Here is an 11,619-nt window from a genome sequence, read left to right on the forward strand (position 1 = left end):
ATCCAGTCCTGGAAGATAGGGAGTTCTGCTCCTGGCAAGTCCAGCTGGGCTGGGAGCAGAGGGGTCTTGAGGTTTATAAGGAGGAAGGATAGTAACAAAGCCGGTATCCTCTTTGTTTGGATTGGTCAGTTGATTCCTCCAGTAGCCCAGGTTTATTAGGAGGAATGGGCCTACTTAGACAATCATCATCCAGTATGTCCCGAGGGGGGTTATGAAAGTGATTGGTGGTTAGACACATTCTGTAAGAGGCCGCCCTTAGGTCCAGATCCTGATGCAGGACCATGAAGGCCTGGGCATAGGGTATACCTCAGTCCATTTTTCCTGTTTTCTGCAGAAGAGATCTAACTGAGAGATAGTATTGAAGCTTAATGTCCCATTAAAAGGCCATTTTCCCTCATCTCCTAGAGAGTACTGAAGTCACTTGATGTTATAGAAGATCAGTTTTCTCTTTCTTAAATCTTGTAATCCAAATTGATTCCAGTGGATTAAAAGGCATCCCGGGGCGCCTGGGTGGCTCAGTCGTTAAGCGTCTGCCTTCAGCTCAGGTCATGATCCCAGGGTCCTGGGATCGAGCCCCGCATCGGGCTCCCTGCTCAGCAGGAAGCCTGCTTCTCCCTCTCCCACTCCCCCTGCTTGTGTTCCTGCTCTCACTGTGTCTCCCTCTGTCAAATAAATAAAAAAAATCTTTAAAAAATAAATAAATAAAAGGCATCCCAAAGGAGAATCCTTGGGGACTAAAGAAGAAGATCCCATGTTCCTAGAAAAGTAGAGAAGGTCCACTATCAAAAATTCCTCCCTGTCTCCCAGGTGGCATCCCACACAGGAAATGTCAGAGGTTCCTGATGTCAAAGTGACCAGAGGCGTCCCTCTAAGAAGTCACTACGAACAACACCTTGCCTTGTAGGAGGGATGCCGGCTTCCCCATTGCATCCTACACTACAAATGGGTGCTGGTGAATGGAACTGAAATGCCATGCCATGAAGAACCTACCATTTTTAACCCATGGAAAACACTAAAAAAAGTTTTATAAGGAGGAAATTACCCAATTTTGTAATTTAAGTAGTTAGTAGGGAACACTGGCAGGAAACAATAAAGACAGAAATCCACCATGATCTAAGCACCATTCCAATAGGTGTGGTCCTTACAGCCGGCTTCCCTAGGAAATGGTCCCCAGTTGAGTTTTAATCCAATTGGGTACTGGTTTCAGCTGGCTCTGCGCAAATGTCTCATGATCAAAAGAAGCTAGACCAGAGACATGAAGGGGATCACATTAGACCAATGAGGAGGAAACCTCACACAGGAGTCTTAGGATTGTCAGCCGTCCTAGTGACTGAGGTGGCTGTCCCCTGCCCAAGAAAGACAACTTTGTATAAGGACAGAAACAAAGAGAGGGCATCAAGTTTCTGGGTCTTATTACCATCCCAGCCAGGGTGCAAACTTCTAGCCAAAAGGCAATCTTTCTCCACCCCGTTGAGTAGCCACGGACTAGAGGATTGCAGCCTGAGCAATGGACATGAAAGTGTTCCAATAAGATCATACTCCTTGAAAAGGCCCTGAGATGAAAGGGAGTTCCGGAAGAGGAAGTATTCACCAAGTTTGCACCAAGGCTCGAAGTCCAGATGAGAAGGCTCAAGCCCCACACTGGGCACCAACATGATATCATTTGGAGTTTGGGTCTGAGACTGAATGGTCAAGAAAGAATTCTTGAGACTTTTTCAGTGCAAAAAAAAAGGTGATTTTTTTTTTTTTAAGATTTTATTTATTTATTTGACAGAGAAAGACACAGCGAGAGAAGGAACACAAACGGGGAGTGGGAGAGGGAGAAGCAGACTCCCTGCTGAGCAGGGAGCCCGATGCGGGACTCGATCCAGGGACTCCAGGATCATGACCTGAGCCGAAGGCAGCCGCTTAACCAACTGAGCCACCCAGGCGCCCCAAAAAGGTGATTTTTATTAAAGCACCGTGACAGGACCCCTTGGGCAGAAAAGGATGCATTCTACGTGTGAGGAGTGACTGATTATATAGGGTTTTTTTTATCCTATGGAGGTGGGAGGTGATGTTAGGGCTCCAGGAAATTGAGTCTATAGGTTTCTGGAGGTCTGACTACTCTCAAGATTGTGCTTTTCTTGTAAAAACTGTGATCTTTATCAGGTGACCATTTGCTTTTTCCTTCCTTCGTTCTTGGGCAGTCAGGAGTGCCTGAGAAATGTCACATGTATCCCCCTCACATCTTGGGGGGAGGGGAGATGTAAGAGGGTCAGTTTGGTTTTTGCCCTCCGCTTGCCTTTTATTTTCTCATCAGCCCCACCTGAGCTAGCGGGCCTGGCTCAGCCACTAGAAGGAAATACAACCTTCTTCTCATCCACAGCCTTTTCTCCCACTGGCCTGGAGAGAGGTCACAGCTTCAAACCTTCTCTCCTCCTACTGCCACATCCTTGGAAAGGCCATAAGCATCTGCTCTGTTCTGAGCTTAACTGTTTCGAGGGCTGGGGGATCCCAGATTGAGGGGACCAGAGGAGCCATACTCCCACAAGACTGACAGAGAACAAGTGAAGCCCAAGATACACCTAAGAACCTACCCCAGCTCGGGGTCTGGGAGGGTGCTGGGGTGAGAAAGCTGATGAGAAGCAACAAGAAGAGGGAGGCCCACCGGGGTGCTTCAGGACGAGGCAACCAGCGGCCGGCATGGGGGCCAGGCCAGGGTGTGCTGTCCCCATCTGCGAGGCGGGGCTCGCGGGCAGGCCCAGCCTTTTCCAGGGGGTGTTCAGGCAGCTCCCTGCTGCCGCTCGGGCTCAAGAGACGCAATCAGAGGTACGTACTGCTCACAAAAGTCACCCCCGGGCTGGAAGTTCTTCCTGAGGCCTCTGTCTCCTTTCCTGAAGGTGCTGACTCTGGAGGCCTGGAGGGAACAGGAGGCCATCACTGACTGGCCAAGAATTAGTCCCACCACCGAGTCCCTCACCACCCCTCCCCTGGCCCAAAGTCAGTCAGATGTCTGTGGCTCCTGAGGGCCCCCTCTGGGCTCTACGCAACAGTGCACTCATGCTGAGGTGGCGGTCTGGGCTTCAGAGAAAGCAAGCAGCTCACCGAGGGTGGGGCCCCTGCTCCAGGTCCTTGATGGTGTCCTTCAGGGGCTGGCCACGCGTCTCCGGCAGCAGGGCACAGAGTAAGCCTGCCCCAACAGGGAGGCTGCCATAGACAATCATGGGGAGGGCCGCCTGGTACTCGCCCAGCAGGATCACAAGAGGGGTGAGGATACCCCCAGTCCTCGAGAAGATGCCCATCAGCCCCATGCCCGTCTGCCTGGGGGAAGGCCAGTACAAGCTGAGTGGACCCAGCCTCAACTCCAGGCCACAGCTCCACCCCAGCTCTACCTGGGGTGAGCCCAGGCCCTCATTATGGCCCCACCGGCTCCCTCAGCTCGCCCGGCCCTGCCAGCCTCTTGTCTCCGCTTTCCCACACTAACTGCTTGTTGTCCAGCCGGGTGCCATGCTTCTCCCACCTCTAGGCCTGACTATTTGCTGCCCTCCTGCTTACCCGCCAAATCTCAGATCAAAGACTATACCTCCTGCCTAACCCCCAACCTCCACCTGAGTCCTCCTTCTCAGCCATTCATTCTTAGACTTCCTCCATCCCGGTCTTGACAAGGCCAGGGCATGGCCTACTTCTGTATCTGCCCTCCACTGCCTAGGATAACATGGGGACTAGACTGTAGCGGCCCCAGCACTGCTGCCCGAGCCAGCCTCATAAGCGGTCTGTGGAACAGTGGTGAGGGCAGAGAGGCATGGCCAAGGTCAGGGTGTCGGGGCAGAGGAGCAGCCCTTACCGGATGACGGTGGGGAAGAGCTCGGCAGTGTACACGTACGAGATGGTGAAGCTGGCGGCCGTGGCAAACTTGCCCACCACAGCCAGCACAGTGACCACCACTGGCAGATCTAGTGGAGGATGCTGGTCAGCCACGTGCCGGGAGACAGCCCCACACCCTGGGCCCCGCCCCTGCCCTGCCCTCCCAGACGCCCATCTGCACCCGGACCCCAGGGGAGCCCTCGCTCCTGGAAGGGAGGCGATGGGCTTCTGGTAGCTGGGGCGGGGGGTGGGGGGAGACACGGGTGTGGGAGAGCCAGCCCTGGTACCTGCTGGGACAAAGATGATGGCAATACACATGAGGCCACCCAGAACCAGAGTCAACATCTGGCTCCACTTGCGGCCCAACCACTGCATCATGAAGATGCTGGAGTAGCGGGCAGGCACCTCAACTGCTCCGAAGACTAGCTGCGTCAGGTAGATGTCCAGGCCAAAGTCACCGACTTGGAGGCTCAGGCCAAAGTAGCCCAGGCTGTCCACAAACCTACAAAGTGTCCAGGAATCCCTGTGACTGCTGGGTGATGAGAAACCATCACTCTCAGGGAGAGCCTGCCGGAGAGGGAGTCCCGGCAGGAGACAGGAGCACAGCCAAGGAGAAACCAGTAATGCCACACAGCCATCCCTGACAGACAGTCAGTCACCATCCCCCAACTGCCTCAGGGCCTTGGGCGTGAGCCTGTGGGGGGGTGGGCAGGGGGGATTGGCCTGGGCCCTGGTGTACTCACCAGACACAGAAGAGGATCAGGGTCATCTTCTGGAGCTGGGGGTGCCTGAACAGATCCAGGGCATTCCCTGAGGGGCCTGTCTTCTCTGGGACGAGCTGGTAGGGAGATGCACAGTGAGGGGCCAGGCAGAAAGGCCTGTGCAGGCCAGGGGCAGGGTCAGGGCTGAGCTCAGCCTGTAAGAAGTACCTGGCTCAGGAGCTCTGGGGAGACTCTCCGCTTGTTGACCGAGGCTGCCTTCTGGATCACTTGTTTAGCCTCCTCTACCCTCCCCCGGGTCAGAAGCCACCGAGCTGACTCTGGCAGAGCCCTGCAAGTCCGGAATGGCTGTGACTGCGGAGCCCCCCGCTCCCCCAAGGGATCCAGTGCATACGGAACCCCACACCCCTTGCACTTTGGAGTGTCCCGTGAGGTGAATTTGAGTATTACGCTCCAACCACACCTCTGCACAACTAGCCTGGGGGTGGCTTGCTCCTGGGAAGTACCTCCTCACCAGAAGTAGAAGAAGAGCAGCAAGACCGGTGCCGTGCCAGCTATTTGGAAAAGCCTCCAGTTCCGGATGCCATAGGCGAGTCCTGCTAGCGCCATTTGCCCCACGGAGAAGGCGCACTGGGCCAGGACCACGGCCTGAGTCCGCCTCGAGGGCCCCACCCACTCTGTAACTGTGCAGAGAGGTTGAGGGCGGGCCAGCCCCTGCCCTCTCCCTCCCTGGCACTCCCTGGATGCCCCTCTGTCCACGTGGGCCTCAGTCCCCCTTGTGTGTGACCACTTGTGGTATGGGTGCCTGACAAGGCTCCCACAGGCAGTCTGGGCGTGTGGCCCGCTCAGACCCCAAGGCCTCACGTCATGGCTCAAGGCTTCAGGACCCAGATACTCACGCAGGGTCACATTACTGAAGGCGTACCCAGCGACAGCAGTAGCCACGGCAAAACGCAGGACCATGTAGAGCGCGAAGCTGGGCACAAAGGCCGTGGTCAGGCCGATGAAGGCGAGGAGGAGTAGCTGCACCAGGATAGTGGCCTTGCGGCCGATCCTGGGGTAACAAAGGGGCAGGGCCGTGAGGGCCCGTCTCTGAGGGGAAGGAAGGCAGGGAGACCCAGGAGACCCAGACCCTGCCCTGGGTGCTCTACCTGACAGAGGATGCATTGCCCTATCCTGGGCACCAGTGAAGGGCATGGAGGGAAACTGTGTCAGGAGCACAGGAGCGTGCTAGGGCGGGGGTGAGCTGGTCAAGGTTCTTACCAGTCACAGAGAGGCCCAAAGATGAGAGACCCAGCGAGGAGCCCGGCCATGTACACCGACTGTGAGGTCTCCTTCAGGTGCCTCTGATCACACACTAGGTTGAACTGAGGCAGACACAGGCAGATGTGAACTTGGGGCAGCTGACAGCAAGTCCTTTGTCATCTAGCCCACCCACTTACAAAACTCTTGGGACAGATGCCCATGGTTCCCGAACTGTGCGCAAAGGCACCCCAGGACACCAGTCTGTGTGTGTCAATGAACAATATCTGACATTTTAAAGGGAAATATAGCAATCAATACTTAACATCCATCTGATATTACAAGAACTGCCAAATAAGGACAGTTCTGTTTCAACATGAGATCATGCCACATTCCTTTCAGTGACATCATATCTATGTGAAGCTGTATTTCTGGCAGTTGTTTTGAAAAAAGCAAGCACCATGTGGAGTGGAAAATATTCAAGGATGGAGACGTCGTGCGGCTCTCAATAGGTACATACATCCCATCAGTAGTTGATTGTATTTATTTAAAAATGAAAAATATTTTCTCTCAGTTTACATGTGTTATTTTTTTTTTTTTTAAGATTTTATTTATTTGTGAGAGCGAGAGAGCACGAGCAGGGAGGAGGGGCAGAGGGAGAGGGACAAGCAGACTCCCTGCCTAGCAAGGAGCCTGAGGACACGGGGCTCGATCCCAGGACCCTGAGATCATGACCTGAGCCGAAGTCAGACGCTTAACCAACTGAGCCACCCGGGCGCCCTGCATGCATATTATTTCTTAAAACAGCTACTAAGTTGTTGGAACATAATTACTTATTAAATTGTTTGGACCTAATTAGTTAATACATAAAACTGTTAGGTTTTTCTTTTGGCCTGGAGACAGTATAGAGAACTACTGATACATTAAGAATCCAAAGTTTGGAACCTCTGATACAGGACTTACTGCTGCTTCCTGACAAATGGGGCCTCTTCCCCACAGCCAGAGCACCCCTGTGACCTACTTGGGCCTCTTCAAATTTTCTCATCTGGCTGCAAAATCTCTCTGAAACTCTAATCATTCACAGGCAGTGAGAATCCCAAGGAGCCCTCACACACCACTTGCAGAAGATTAGGATGGAAGAACATGCACGTGTGTGTAGGCATTCACCCGCATGCACACACGGAGATGGGGCAACCCACCTGGAGACTCACAGAGAGAACCTAACAGATGGACTGAGAAACTGAGTGGAGAAAATATGCATGTCCGGATAACTCCGCACACGTCTACTGCAGGTGTGCATACAGGAAGCCTGTGTGACTGACCCCCACCCCCACTGGTCTGTGGGACCATCAGGGACTTCTGTGCCCCCTGCTCACAGCTCAGCTCCATTCGTGAATGTTTGCAAGGGGAACAGACTCATGAGCTCTCCTCCACAGCTCATGGAGATAGCTTCACAATGACTAATGCCTTTGGAGGGCTCACTCTGTGTTGGGTAGTCTGCTAAATGCTTCACATGTGTTATCTAATTCTGACAACAATCCTTGATTTGCTAGTACACTCCCCTGGGCGAGGAGGGGTTACACACATTATCCTAGGTCCCACTGCTGGATGGCAATGGAGTTCAGACATCCCCTTTTGCCCCAGACAAGGACTGAAACGGAGTGAAAGTGAAGAGAATTTTTACTGAATGAATCAATAAATGAACTAATACCTACAGCTAGACAACTAGCCAATCATCATCAGTCAAAATAACTTTTAGCAAGAAATTAATCAGGAGATACCATTGTGCTCATACTGCTGTTCTCAACAACAACTGTTAATTTTCAATATTATGTCAAATGATTAACTGCTTGCCCCTGGGAATGAAGTGAGGCAGGACAGGGGATTTGAACTTGTTCCACCTAGTTCTAGTTTGTTTGGTTTTATTTAGCAACCACAGATTGCCTTTGTAGTTAGACACTCTTTAAAATAAATAATAAATAAAGGCCTGCTGCTGTCAGCCTCTGGAGTCTGAACTGAGCAACTTTGTGTGACTTTGAGGCTGTTAGCCCATCTGTTGGTGCCTTGGTTTCCCATGTGCAAATGCAAAATGGGGATAAAATATACTATGTAGTGTCCCCCAATAGGAATAAAGGCATTCACACGTGTAACATGCTTATCAGCACAGTGGCTGTCACCCAGGAAGCCCTCAGTAAATGTTAGCTCAGCAGAGGGTGCATTGGCCACCGTGCTCATGAAAGTCACAGCTGGTGACAGACATCTCAGACTAAAGGCATGGGTGCCAATCCAAGGCTGGTGCCCCTATGCAGTGGTGACCATGCCCCACCTCCTTATAGTTTATATACCCCTTATTTCATTAAATCCTCATTTTAACCACATAAAGGCTTATCATTCCCACTATGCAGCCACAGAGACCAAGGCTTGGAGAGGTGCCAAGAAGTGGTGGATCATGTTGCAGAGGGAATGGAGACAAGAGGGCTCCCCCTTGGAATGCCAGCCATGAACCTCCCCAGCCCTAACACCCACAGTGGATGGTTCTGTCTGGGGCCTGCCGCAGAGGCACACAGACACCCTCCCCCATTTTGGTACACACCTGTCACATCTCCCTCCCCTGTTCCAAAAGCTTTGGTGGTTCCCCTTGGTCTCTGGGAGAAGGCCCAAATTCCTCAGCTCTGTGTCTAAGATGGTTTAAGAGTTGGCTCTTGCCCATTTCCCAACCTCTTTGTATGTCAGCATTCCTCAAACTTGCCAAGCATTTTCATGCCTCCAGTCCTAGAAATGGCTATTCTCTCTGATACCCCTTCCGTCCCATTCCTGCCCCTTTTCTGGTCCCAGGATGGATCACACTGTTGTTACTCACTCCAAGTCTATTTTCCTCCCTATTCAGAAGTTCATGTGGACAAGGCTGGGAGTCATATTTTCTTTTACCATGGATGGACCCCCAGGAAATGTTGGGAGGTAGACTGAGAAGGAGAAACATACTCTCTTCTTTAAGAACACATAGCCTAGGGCACCTGGGTGGCTCAGTTGGTTGAGTGACTGCCTTCAGCTCAGGTCATGATCCTGGAGTCCCGGGATCGAGTCCCACATTGGGCTCCCTGCTCAGCAGGGAGTCTGCTTCTCCCTCTGACCCTCCCCCCTCTCATGTGCTCTCTCTCTCTCTCTCATTCTCTCTCTCAAATAAATAAATAAAATCTTAAAAAAAAAAAAAGAACACATAGCCTATAAGGCAGCATGCTCTTTTCTTCTCAAATTAGGCCTATTTGAATTTCAATTTGATTGTGAAGCTGCTGGTTATAATAAGGGAAGTTGGGATGTCAGCTCAGAGAGTCCCCTGAGTTGGTGTGGCAGAGCCCCTCCTCGTAGATGGGAAACAGAGGTAGAAGATCTCACACCAATGTAGCTCTCGAAGCGAAGTTGGAGTTATCATTTGGTGCAGGGCACAAAGTACCAAAGATGTACATTCTCTTGAGAATCAAAGTCCTCAGGAGGGTTGGAGCAGGAGAAACATGATAGGGTAGGACAAGAGGTCCAAGGCCCAACCCCAGTGCTAGCTAGGTTGATGATTAAAGACAGAGGGGAATCCAAACCCTCAGTTAAGGAGAATAAGGTACCTCCCTCTTGGGCTGTTCCCTGTACAGTAAACACTCAGGGAGCTCTGGCTGAATAAAAGTACACAAACAGTCCGGCACAGGGTATGAACAGGACTAGAGTTGGCTCCGAGCAGTCTGGTTGTTTGCCTGGCTTTAAGGATGGTTTTTGGCCAGGTGGGCAGAGTTTGAGCACGCGTGGAGGTAGGCACCCATAGCATCTGAGGACCAGTGGAGGCTGGCCCTACCATGAGGGTGATGCCGGGGACATGGAGAGGCCAGTGAGGACCGGCCTGGGCTCTGCTGGGAGAGCTCCTAGGCTGTCTACACCCCTGTGGGGCAGAATGAGGTGGAGGGTCAGGAAGAAGACAAGCAGGACATATTCTCAGGCTGCAAGGGTTCTGGGGGCAAGTTTCTGGTCACATTTAAAAAAGTGAATGCCTGGGGCACCTGTCTGGCTCAGTTGGTAGAGCACGCAACTCTTGATCCCAGGGTTGTGAATTTGAGGTCCAAAATGGGTGCAGAGATAACTTAAAAATAAAAAAAAAATCTCTAAAAAAATGTGAATGCCTTTGGTTAAAGCATCATCCTCTGAAAGCTTCTAAAAAGTAAATACTTTTTTACTCATGGGGGGGAAAAAATGAATGTTTAACCTCTGGACTCTGATTCCCCTCTCCACAAAGGCTCAGTATTTGCCACCATCAAGGTGAGTTGTCCAGACACCCCCCCCCCCGCCCCAACGATGCCCATGCCTCAGGATTCTGGACCATCTGTGCTCTTTCCTGCTCCTGCAGGGAGCTGAGTGGGAGCCCCACCTCCATGATCAGCTCATTGGGTTGCCCTGACCAAATCATCTCTCTCCTCTGCGCCTCAGTCCCAGCTTCTGGGAAGCAGCAGAGTGGGCATGGATGCTTCCAGGGAGCCGTTCTTGCTCAGGTGGCTGGAATGGGAATCTGTTTATCTGCCTGGATCCTTCCCAAGAAAACGAGTTTAGCAGAGCAGGTACTGTCATCTGCGCCCTTCGGTGCCGCAGAGGGCGGGTGGGCATAGCTCCAGAGAGAGCAGCTAGAAGGCAGGAGGCCCACGGCAGGCAGGCAAGCAGGAGGGCAGACAAGTGGACAGGGATACCAGAAGCCAGGTAAGCAGGCAGAGCGCAGGGGCCGACTGAACGACAAAGGCCAAGGGACCGATAGATGGGAACACTGCAGGGAGAGAAAGATACAAAGACAGGAAAGCAGGAGGGGACAGACAGAAAGGCAGACAACTGGGCAGACAGGCAGAGGGACAAACAAAATGATAGGGAAAGATGCATGGACAGATGGGCAGACAAACCAGACAGAGAAAATGGAGAGAGAGGGAGAGGGGCCAATAGTTGGAGGACAAAGAGAAAAGCAGGATGAGTGGCAAAAAGGAAAAAAAAAAAGTCACTCCAGTGGTCCATCATTTGGGCATGGGTGCTTAAGGGCAGAAGTGGCAAGACCAGTCGCTGAGGGCAGAAGGCCAGATAGAGTTGCTGACCAACCCCAAAGAGGCAGACAGGCAGAAGGGCAGTCCTACCTCGTTCTTTAGGGACAGGGGCCTGTCCTCAGGATACTCCCAGCCTGCCTCGCAAGGCTGCGTCCCATTGAAGCGGTGGCTGAGGATGTCCTCCAGGCTGGCACCGTCCGGGGGCGGCCGGAACATGAGGCAGGACTCAGGCTTGCCTGCAGCATCCAGAGGCACGCTCAGTGTCAGCTGCTCGGCAGCACTCAGGTTCAAAGTGTGGTTCTTGACCCAGGCCACTGAGCAGTGGTGGGCCTCATCCTGGATCATGAAGACCTGGGCAAACATGTAGTAAGCACACAGGAAGTTGGGGATACTCAGCAGTATCAGCAGTTGTACCTGGAAGCGTCCAAAGTCACCTATTTCAGCCAGGACCTGGGCAAACCGAGCCATGTCTACCGGTCAGCCTGGGGCCACCAAACAGCTCTGCAGCTTGGCTTGGGGGCACTGGCCCCTCTGAGCAGCAATGACAGCTGTGTTAATATTTAATCCAGCCTTGCCTGGCCTGACCTGTCACACTTCAACTCCCTGGCTGTAGCCTGGGAAGGACAGAATATGATGAAGAACTAGTCCACTCTGGCTTGCAGAATCCCAGGATGCCTTATTGACAGTGCGATGGACACAAGCCTCACAAGAGGACCTTCTGAGGCCCAGCACAGGAATGAGCTTTAGCCAGATGT

The 11,619-nt window shown here is 52.5% G+C and overlaps 1 protein-coding gene across 1 annotated transcript; it reads right to left on the bottom strand.

Annotated features, from left to right (window-relative positions):
- Positions 1-2,805: 2,805 nt before the first annotated feature.
- Positions 2,806-11,355, bottom strand: SLC22A13 (solute carrier family 22 member 13). Its single transcript, XM_021677539.1, has 10 exons — positions 10,955-11,355; positions 5,829-5,932; positions 5,465-5,619; positions 5,080-5,248; positions 4,776-4,896; positions 4,590-4,684; positions 4,134-4,348; positions 3,827-3,935; positions 3,088-3,303; positions 2,806-2,899 (listed from the first exon to the last, which is right to left on the bottom strand). The coding sequence occupies exons 1-10, from the start codon at positions 11,330-11,332 to the stop codon at positions 2,806-2,808; spliced, it is 1,656 nt and encodes a 551-aa protein (XP_021533214.1). The 5' UTR covers positions 11,333-11,355.
- Between the last annotated feature and the right edge of the window lie 264 nt (positions 11,356-11,619).

Source organism: Neomonachus schauinslandi, chromosome 1 (genome assembly GCF_002201575.2).
Source record: "Neomonachus schauinslandi chromosome 1, ASM220157v2, whole genome shotgun sequence".
Taxonomy (NCBI): Eukaryota; Metazoa; Chordata; class Mammalia; order Carnivora; family Phocidae; genus Neomonachus; species Neomonachus schauinslandi.